This window comes from Doryrhamphus excisus, chromosome 11 (assembly GCF_030265055.1).
Source record: "Doryrhamphus excisus isolate RoL2022-K1 chromosome 11, RoL_Dexc_1.0, whole genome shotgun sequence".
Lineage (NCBI taxonomy): Eukaryota > Metazoa > Chordata > Actinopteri > Syngnathiformes > Syngnathidae > Doryrhamphus > Doryrhamphus excisus.
In genome coordinates, this window is record NC_080476.1 from 13910388 (window position 1) to 13920595 (window position 10208).

Below are 10208 nucleotides of genomic sequence, written 5' to 3' on the forward strand. Positions count from 1 at the left end.
CTAACTCGCAAACTAGAGAGCTAGCCACCTAAACGGTAGCCTTCAAGTTATTTCCTTTAAACTTAAATAACCAAAAACTTACCACTTCCACACGGATAGGGAGGATAACTATTAACAGTTATTTAACCTTTACCATGAACATTAATCAAACGTAATATTTTTTTCTGGGTACATGATACCATACAGCATCCATATCAAACTTGCGCGGGCCGCACTAACATTAAACTTTCGTATCAAGGCGGGGGCCTCAAACCAGTGTCCTGCGGGCCACATTTGGCCCGCGGGCCGCGTGTTTGGCCTCTTGTCACACCAATTTAATTTAGAGTAAGAATCTCAAACCAGGACTTAATAATAGCTTCAGGATTTGGGTTTCCGTTGATTCCTCATGTGCAGTTTTACCGTATTGATTTTAAGATTATATTGTTTGTTTTTAAGGCGTTGAATGGGCTGGCCCCCAAATACATCTCGGACCTCATCCAAATTTACTCTCCAGCGCGGTCACTGAGGTCTGAGGGCCAGCTCCAACTTGTGGTGCCCAAGACGAGACTTAAGACCAGGGGGGACCGAGCTATGTGGTTGGCCCCAAGTTATGGAAGTCTCTCCCCTCCAAAGTAAAAAAGGCCCCCCAACATCGAAAGCTTTAAGTCTCGTCTTAAAACCCACTTTTATTCTCTGGCTTTTAACTCGGAGTGAGTGGTATGGTCCTGTGTCTTTTAGTTCTTTCTTTTTATTTTAATTGGTTTTATTTTTTACATTTTTATTGCTTTGTTTCTTGTTTTTAATATTTATTTTACTATTTTATTTCTTATTTGATCTTTTAGTTTGGGATTAAATTCAATTTGTGCCTTTATTATATTTTATTTTTTACGTTAGATCATTTTATTTTAGATGTTCATTCATTTGATGTAAAGTGCGTTATAAATTAAATTTATTATTATTAATTTAATTTTTTTTATGTGCTTGTGTCCCTTTTTTCAGGAGCACTTTGTAAACAACAGACCACATAACAATATTAATAAAACAGCTACTTAAACCAAGAAAAGGTTGGCTCAAGCCATGATGTATGTTAAGTTGAAATGAAATACTTTAGAAAGAACAGGCGGGCCATATTCAAACACTTGGTGGGCCGGATGCAGCCCCTGGGCCGTAGTTTGCCCACCACTGGAGTAAAATATACTGCGTTTTTTTTAGCCATTTTACATAAATAGTTTGAGCACCCCAGCATAAACCAACACATTAGCATATTAATGTTTTCCATTCAGGAATTCTTATTATTGGGTTGTGGGCTGTCAATCATGGCACCAATGTGCAGTGTCAGGTGACTTGTCAGGTTGGAGGCTGTTGGTTAAGAAGGCAGATATGTAGTTTATTGTTGAATTTGAACATTCTTCATATTTTCTATGACATGTTTAAGAATTACAAGCCGCCATTGGCGTACAACTCCAGTTCAACAACGTGATACTTCATATATATATATATATATGTATGTAGTACATAAATACTTTGAACATGTGCGTCTTTTATCAATATACACATTCAGTGCAGAAATACACAAACGGCATAGAAATATACGTTAAAGCATCATGGAAGTATGGAAAAATATACAGATTCCTTGGTCATCACAACAAATATGGCTGGAAGACTGCATCCATCTCCTAAGAAAGTATCCGGGAGGCCCTGTTGCATGATGGGAGACAAGTCAGTAACATTCAGCGCATCAGACGCCGTGATCCGTCAGTCGAACGTAGCGTGAATTTGGAGCGCGCATCTTCACCCAACATCATCATCATCATCGAGACGTGCCGATCCATGCAGCTATCAGTTGTTGGCGATGCATGAAAATAATGGCGTGGGATTGGAGATCCACGCCGTGCATTTGCTCCTCGCGTTCTCATTGGCTGACTGCTGACTGCTGACTGCTGACCTGTTGGCTGCGAGCTTCTGGACTTTGGAACGACTTCTTTGACCGCTGACTTTGTAACGGAGCTTGTTTTTGTGACTCAGTTGTGCTATTAATAGCTCCATACTGTTCTCATGTGCCATGGAGAGGGAACCGGGGGGGTCACGTGCCTCGTCACGAGACCGGAGCCACTCGTGGTGACTAAATAGCGGGGACTAAATTTGATTGACATTGTTCAAGGGGGATGAGCTCCAAAGTGCAAGAGGACGCATGTGTGTGTGGGGAGGGGGGGGGGGGGGGCGTTTATGATGATGCGGTGAAATATCAGGGCAGGCCAGGGTCTGACTGCAGTCGCCACCGAGTGCTCGGAAGCCTGATGTACCACCTACTGATTCGCTACGCATGCATGCATGCAGCCCCGCCCCTTAGAGCACCTCGAAGGTGTCGCTTGGGCACCTTTGTCATGTGTGTCTTAAGGGGAGAAGGCGGGGGGCCGGCGGTGAGTCATGCCTGCACTACGACGTGGGCGACCATGTCGGAACCATGCGGTGGTGGTGGTGGTGGTACAAAGCAGGGGTTTCAACTTGGGAACGATGAAGAACTTCATGAGTGTCGCAGTGCAGCACCGGCGCCTCCTTCTAGTTGGGCTGGGACAGTCCCAGGGCCGTAGCCAGGGCGGCCATGAGGAGGGCGGCGCTGAACGGGACCACCACGCCGCCCGATCGGAACACCTGGCGGCCGTTGAGGGGCTGCACCGGCCTGAAAGTCCCCACCATGGACTTCCCGTCGTGGAACTTCAGCTCAGAGAATGCCCGAAGCTGAAGGGGAAAAATAAAATCTCTGTTTTTGTCGAAAAATTTTAGCCTTGGTTTTCATACGTTGTCTCGGTTTTCACACAATATTACACTTAATCTAGTCCTAGTTTGTCCTGTACTGTGTACCGTGTACTTCTGTGTATTTTGACACGCTAACAAGGGTTCACCAAACCAGATGACCCCCTCACGGTGCAACCAAAAACAACAATGTGACGCAACACATGTGGTACACTAATATACTGCACATGCAAAAGGCATGCTGGGTAACTTCCTGTTGGGAAGCGTGTGAATGGGCTCCCCAGCATACCTTGTGGGTTTTAGATGTGTAGAAAATCAAACCTTGGGTTTTGTTTGAGTTGGTATTTGTCAACATTTTTTACCTGTATTAACAGCTCCACATAAAGTGAAGCTTCTCTTGTTAAATTAATTATGATTAATCGCCATATGCACATTTGCAACTATATCTGGAATATTTTTAGTCAAAATATTTTTTGTATATATATATATATATATAAACACACACACACACACACAGGTGAAGATTCTCTTGTCAAATTAATTAATCATGATTAATCACCATTTGCACATTTGCAACTATATCTGGAATATTTTAGTCAGAATATTTGTGTGTGTGTGTATACACACACACATATATATATATATATATATATATATATATATATATATATATATATATATATACATACATACATACGCACGCACGCACGCACGCACGCACGAAGATTCTCTTATCAAATGAATTAATCATGATTAATCACCATTTACACATTTGCAACTATATCTGGAATATTTTTAGTCAGAATATTTTTTCACAGGCACTGGTGAAGATTCTCTTGTCAAATGAATTAATCATGATTAATCACGATTTGCAACTATATCTGGAATATTTTTGGTTAAAATATTTTGGTATATATATATATGATTCTCGTCAAATGAATTAATCATGATTAATCACACCAACAAACGTAACCTTCACTTTCACTTTGTGGAAGGGGACAACAGCTGCTTTCTATGTTCTCCACAGCATCATATTGTGTTCTTTTGTGTTTTGTGCTTGAAAACTAATACAATCTCGAGCCGTGGCGTCTCTTTAAGTCATCATTCTCCTTGCACCGCATATTTCAACCAAAGTTCAAAGCCTCAAAAGCCCAACCTGTTCGGAGCTCAGAGGAATGGGGTCCTCAAACAAAGTCCAGACGACAGCCTCGGTGCAGCCCGGCGTGGTCAGCGAGCCCTTGTAGCGGTAGAAGGTGGTCAGGTTCTGCTCAGGTGGAATGAGTTGGGCCAGAGAGGCAGGAGGCAAGGATGTGTTGCCGTCTGAAAAGAGACAACATCAGATGTTCCGCCGTGCTGATACGGTTTAGATTATTCAGAAGAAAAGTCAACCCCTACTTGTGGTTTTGATGCTTCGCAGAGCGCTGATGATGGGGTCGTACCTTCGGTTCGCACTGTTGGACACCTGAAAGTCGGAAGCGGCAGATAGATCAACGCTTGACACTTGACAGTGGGCGTGTTTAAACAGCACATGATCACATGACTGAAATGGTTACCACATAGAAAAAGCCCAGGACTGCAACTCCTTCCGGATCTGCCAGCGCCGTCACCAGGTCGGTGTAATGATGCTTCATGTGGACTATGTGCAGCTGCAAGACCAAAAGACCTGCTTTGGTCACATGGGCCAACAAAGCTATCTTAACACTATCAGTCTGGGGGGGCTGGGGGGGGGAAGCGGCGTTTGCGACAATAGCGGCAACAATCTAAGGAATGTTGAAGTGAAGAAACCTATAACGCTCACAAAAGCCTGAGAGCATTCCCTGCGTGACCTCAACTCAATCTGGGGCGGGGCTTATTCAGGAAGCGGCTTAAGCAACGATGTTTCTTATGTATTACTTTATTGCTTATTGTTTTCTGCATATTAATGAATCATCATTATGAGATTAACTATGTAGACTAATATTAGACTAACTATGAGATTAACTATCTAGATTAACTGAAGATTTGGTTGACAAATTAATTAATCGTGATTAATTGCCCCTCCCTTTGACGCCTTCTCTCCTCCCTCACTTGTGCCCGTGGGAGGGACGGGGGCGTGGGTGAGCCATGCTGCGCCGCGCCGCGTATTAATGAATCATCATTACGAGATTAACTATCTAGACTAATATTAGACTATGAGATTAACTATCTAGACCAGGGGTCGGCAACCTTTACTATGAAAAGAGCCATTTCACCCACTTGCCCACTAAAGAAAAATAGCCTGGAGCCGCAAAACGTTGTATGTTTAAAACAACATTGGAGGGAATTTGGGGGTGTCAAAGTAGTTCAGATAAAAAAAAAAGACGAGTTGGACTACTCTTGCTAGTACTGGAGATAAACTTTTGTTTTTAAATGAGCTCTAATTTATTTTTTAGAATCGTCAAATAACTCATTAATAATTAATAACTCAAATAACTCAAAGTATTACTCATTTCCCTTCATGTTAACCTGTCAGAGAGAACTGGATAGCATCCTGTCTGCTCATTCAGTCACCAGTCAGAACTCAGTCAGGATGCATTCATGGTCTCACACAAAGTTGGATTTTTGTAAACTCATAACGAAGATGTGCATTTTCACCACTCGGGTGCTTAAAAAATATTCAAGCATAGCAAAGGGAGCCGCAACAAAGAGACTGGAGAGCCACATGCGGCTCTGGAGCCGCGGGTTGCTGACCCCTGATCTAGACTAATATTAGACTAACTATGAGATTGACTAGATTAACTGAAGATTTGGTTGGCAAATTAATTAATCGTGATTAATTGCCCCTCCCTTTGACGCCTTCTCTCCTCCCTCACTTGTGCCCGTGGGAGGGACGGGGGCGCGCCGTGGTGCGCCGTGGTGCGCCGCGCACCACAGGAAAAAGTTGGGACATCCCCGAGTTCCAACCACATGCGACAAGGCCAAAGACGCAAACAGCTGTAAACGCACCTCCATGGGAAACTGCTCCCCATCGATGGTGTGTTCGGAGCCCGGCCCCCCATTGGTTCCCCAGTGCAGGTGGAACTGGACAGCCTTGTAGACGGTCGTCAGACCTCCGCCCGAGATGGTGCTCAGGTGAGGAACTCCAACCTGAACTGGAGAGAAGAAGAGCTTTTAAAAAGTTAAGCAGCGCAGCCGTCACCCATACGGAGCAAACGGCGCACCGCACACGCTCACCCGAGTGGCCGTTGTTCTTGATGGTGCCTCGAAAGATCTGCTGGTAGTTGGAGAACTGAAAAGGAGTCAAGCGCTCGTCTTTCAAAGTCTTCCTGGTGACAATGTTGATGGGGGACTGCCGCTTCCCAGCGCAGGCGGCGCTTGCGTGGTTCCACTTGTCCGGAGCTGCAACGCAAAGACGCTGGTCAGGACGGCGTTGACCATGAGAGAATATTTGTTGAGTTGAACTTACTGTTGCACTGATGGTCGCAGGTGAACTGGGACTGATAGCACCAGTCTGAAAGAGAAAGCCAATGGAATCATTTGCACCAACGGCTCATTTTTCATTGAATTTGTGGCATCCGCAGCACTATTTTAAGAGGGGATTTTGTCCAACCAGCCAATTGTTCTTCTATTTATTTAACTGGGCTATTCTTCCCGGCCATACAAACGCCTAACACACAGGAACTGTCATCATATTCACAAATATTTTCCCTTTCTATCAGAATAAACACAGATAGAACCGTTTACTCCAGCAGCGGGGGCGGCACATTCTCACAAAGTTGAAGTTTATTAATATTTCACAATCGGCGCGCACGCTGCAACAACCGTACTCCGAGACAAATATCTGCCGCTATAGCTCGCAGATATGAAATATTTATGAAAAACACCCTCTGCCATTGAAAAGAAATAGCAGGAGGGTCTCGTGCTGGCTGATTAGAATTGTATGAAGGCTTTCTCCCAGCCGGCATTTATGCGGAGGAAGTCTTTGCCATGTCATCCTCTTCCTCCTGCTCCTGCACAATAATGGAGGATGAAAATAAACTCCCGCCGAGCGGGAAACGCTCCCGTTGTAGCATTGTGATTCATATCGCGTCTGCTGTGATCTCTTCCTCATTTAATGACTGCGGCTTATTTATTCAACCAACAAGGTGATGACAGGGTGGCTTCATTGCAGATTTTATTGTCTCTGGGATCTAATGGATCTCTGGGATCTAATGGCTCCCAAAAGGAAAGTACACCTTCACATGATGTGAACTCGTAAAGAGATATTTGTTATTTACTTTTACTTTATTTATACTGCATTGTGTTAAACGATGATCTGAAAGGTCAATCATTACTATGATATTCATAAAGGCTCTTCAATGGGCGCCGGATCTCCGCCAATCAGATCGCCGTCCGCACAAGTGTTGACCAATCAGAGCTAGCAAAGAAACAATACAAGCTGACGGAGCGAGGAAAGGATAAATTGAAGAATTTAAGAATAACAAAGACAATTTACGTCCTTTTATGAATATTTTGTTAATTTTGCTTTGATTTTCCGTGTACGTGAAAAGGCGGGCAGAGAAAAGGAAAGAAACACTACCTGTCTACTCGCGTAGCCGAGACGAGCTGTGTCACTTCAGGTTGCTTCCGCCTGCTTCAAATGACACTTTTACCCCCCCCAACAACGGTGGAGTGTCTCTTGGGAATGGCGTCATACAAAATGTGACGTCCACGGCGACACACGTCAATAAAATAACAAGTTTGGCGACTGCTAGCTTCATTTTGTGACATCACGAGACGGCGGAGTGATACATTCGGAAAATAGTGTTTGTCACGTGAAACTCGGCACTCGCGCATTTGTATCGAATTTTTAATTTCATAAATTCCACTTTTTATGGAGTTTTCATTGGGATTTTTTTTCTTTCAGTGGCGAAAAGGGACTTTTCCGGGTTAGATTAGATTTATTGGTCCCTGGGGGGGGAATATTGCTGTTTAACAGTCACTTCAAGAACACCCTGGTGTGTCCAAAGTCCGGCCTGGGGACCATTTGTGGACGTCAAAAAAATACCCTCACATCAGCACTGTTACTAAGCATACTGTATATTGTTTAATTAAGAAAACAAACGCTGAATAGGAAATAAATATTTAATTTTGTATCAAAATAATTTTGTATCTTTTAGATGATCAGATTATTTGTGAAAAAAGATGAATGAATTCTCTATGAAAGTTATATAGGGCGTAAAATATGCGTCATATTACCACAATATCGACTTGCATTCATTATTACAGTACAATTGCTATTAAATGAACAATATTATATAGGACGTGGTGAGATTGCTTTGGAAGTATGGATATTAAAAACGGTATTTTTCCTGCAAAAATAGTGCAAGAAAAAATATGAATTAATCTTTTTTCATGTAGGCCACCGTCACAAGGAGGTTAATTGTGGAGAAAAGACGCAAAGGAGAAGGAGGGAGAGAGGAGAGCGAATGAGAATCATCCTCAGCACCTCCTCCTCCTCCTGTCCATGAATCAGCTCCATGCGAGTCCCGTCTTCCCCTCCCGTGAAGGCAGGACGCGGACGTGCGTGTCGGAAACACGCAGGCGGACAAGTGATGGACGGCACAGGTGGATACGCGCATGAACAGCCGCCCCCCCAGGATGAGCCCCCTTCGGCAATTTGATGGTTGGGTATTTTGATATTTCTTGGAGGTGGGAGATCAAGTTTTAAGTGTCGATTGGCAGAAATGGAGCATTAATAATCATTATTAATCATAATTTAATTCCATTATTGATTATAATGGTCTGACCAGTCAGGTTTGGCTGATCATAAATAATAGAAAGAGAGGGCGCATCATTTTTATCAAATGATGATTCATAAATATGATGAATGGATGGATGGAGGCTCACTCACCTCCGGCTCCGGTGCAGAAGGTCCAGGAGGACGCCAGGAGGACGGCCACGACGAGGTGCTGCATGTCGGCGGAGGGAAGGCAACGCAGACTTGGTTTTTCCCAATGTGGTGGCATTCTTGCAGGGGGGTCTTATACTTATCCATCAGCATGCCACACAGGAAAGAAAGAGATAGGCCCCTCCCCCCTAAAATAAAGGCTCTCAGCGGATGGATCTTCACTGAGGGGGCCCCCCTTTTTTTTTCCAGTGAGGCTCCCAGCTGGTGAGTGAGAGGGAGAGCAAGGGAAAGTCAAAGTCAAACGATGCGGCCATTATTGTCATCCTTACAGGTGCTGGCAGTCACAAAGTGGCAAATTCATAATCAATAGGAGAACGTCTATACTGCATATTGAATATCCAACTAAGTTAAAAATAGCATCCTCGGGTCCTTCATTATTATTCATCACTCCGTCTAAAATGATGGATCCGAGTCACTGAAGAAGTTTCAACAAAAGTGAAATTATACATTAATGCAGGATTGCTCCTTCCGGAGGAATTTAAATAGTCAGGGAAAAAAACATGATGGCGTTTGAAAGCTTAGACATGCTACTTGGTGATGAGCTCAATCATGGAAATGACTTTCTACACTTGATGGGTGGAGGTGGGGAGTTGGGGCGGGGGGGGGTGATGTACTCAGAGAAAACAATTGTGCAACGACATTGTGATTTGGCGACAGTGGACGGCATGCCCTTGTTACACAAGTATATTGTATTGCAGCGGCTTCTTCTCATGCCACCCGGGGAATGTCTCCATCTGATGGACACATGCAGAACTACACTTAGTCAGCGACAGATAAATATGTCTGCTTACACTCCAAATCATTCACAATGGTTTATTTTTTGCTGGTTTATAGACTTTGCAAATCGTTTTCTGTATTAGGGCCACATTGAAAAAAAAATAGAATAAAGTCGTAAAAGTAAATAACGACGTAAATTTACAAGAAAAAGTTATACATTTATGGGAAAAAAAGCTGCCTATCCCAAGGCCAAAGGTCACATGAGTCCCCCTTTTCATAGCTGTCTTCGTCAATGCCTTGTACACAGCATTAAAATAATCAGAGATTTTAAGAACTAAATTGACAAGAATAAATTTAAAAAGAAAAAAAATATATGAAAAGGGGGGACTAATGTGACCTTAGGCCTCAGACATGTGGCGAGGACGGGGTAAGGAAGGTGTGACTATGAAGGACTAGATAAGCAGAGGAGATGCTGACCTGGGTGCTGAAGGTGATGTGGTCTAGGGGTAGCGTGTATGGGGCCTGGGGCCTGACCCTTGGGGACCACCACAGGTGATAGGTGGAAGTCCAGGCCGAGTAGGATTGTGGGCGTGCTCCTTTGTGTTTACAGAGTGCCAATAATATTAAAAAACATATTCAGGAAGTCATACAGGTTTTCTATCCTCCAACGAGAAAAATATTCAATTTAGTTGGATGAACATAATCAGAGGTCCCATGGGCAGACCTAGGACACTGTAGGGATCATGTCCTACAGCGGAACTGGGAAAGCCGTGGTGTCCTCCTGACGGAACTGGAAAGTCTGGACTTCCCTACCGAGGCTGCTGCCGCCACATCAGCGGACGATGGCGGA

At 43.8% G+C, this 10208-nt stretch overlaps 1 protein-coding gene across 1 annotated transcript; it reads right to left on the reverse strand.

Moving 5' to 3' along the window:
- Positions 1-1358: 1358 nt before the first annotated feature.
- ca4a (carbonic anhydrase IV a) lies at positions 1359-10207 on the reverse strand. Its single transcript, XM_058087121.1, has 9 exons — positions 9836-10207; positions 8585-8842; positions 6158-6202; positions 5926-6090; positions 5698-5843; positions 4287-4379; positions 4129-4195; positions 3890-4053; positions 1359-2718 (listed from the first exon to the last, which is right to left on the reverse strand). The coding sequence occupies exons 2-9, from the start codon at positions 8697-8699 to the stop codon at positions 2539-2541; spliced, it is 975 nt and encodes a 324-aa protein (XP_057943104.1). The 5' UTR covers positions 8700-8842; positions 9836-10207; the 3' UTR covers positions 1359-2538.
- Position 10208: the final 1 nt, after the last annotated feature.

What these genes read in the sequence shown, in the direction of transcription:
- ca4a (XM_058087121.1), bottom strand. Translation starts at nt 8,699, where the DNA reads ATGCCACCACATTGGGAAAAACCAAGTCTGCGTTGCCTTCCCTCCGCC. An exon ending in CTGCGACCATCAGTGCAACA is followed by an intron (nt 6,091 to 6,157) that starts GTAAGTTCAACT and finishes TTTGCGTTGCAG; the next exon opens with CTCCGGACAAGTGGAACCAC. An exon ending in TTCCTCTGAGCTCCGAACAG is followed by an intron (nt 2,719 to 3,889) that starts GTTGGGCTTTTG and finishes TTTCCCCTTCAG; the next exon opens with CTTCGGGCATTCTCTGAGCT.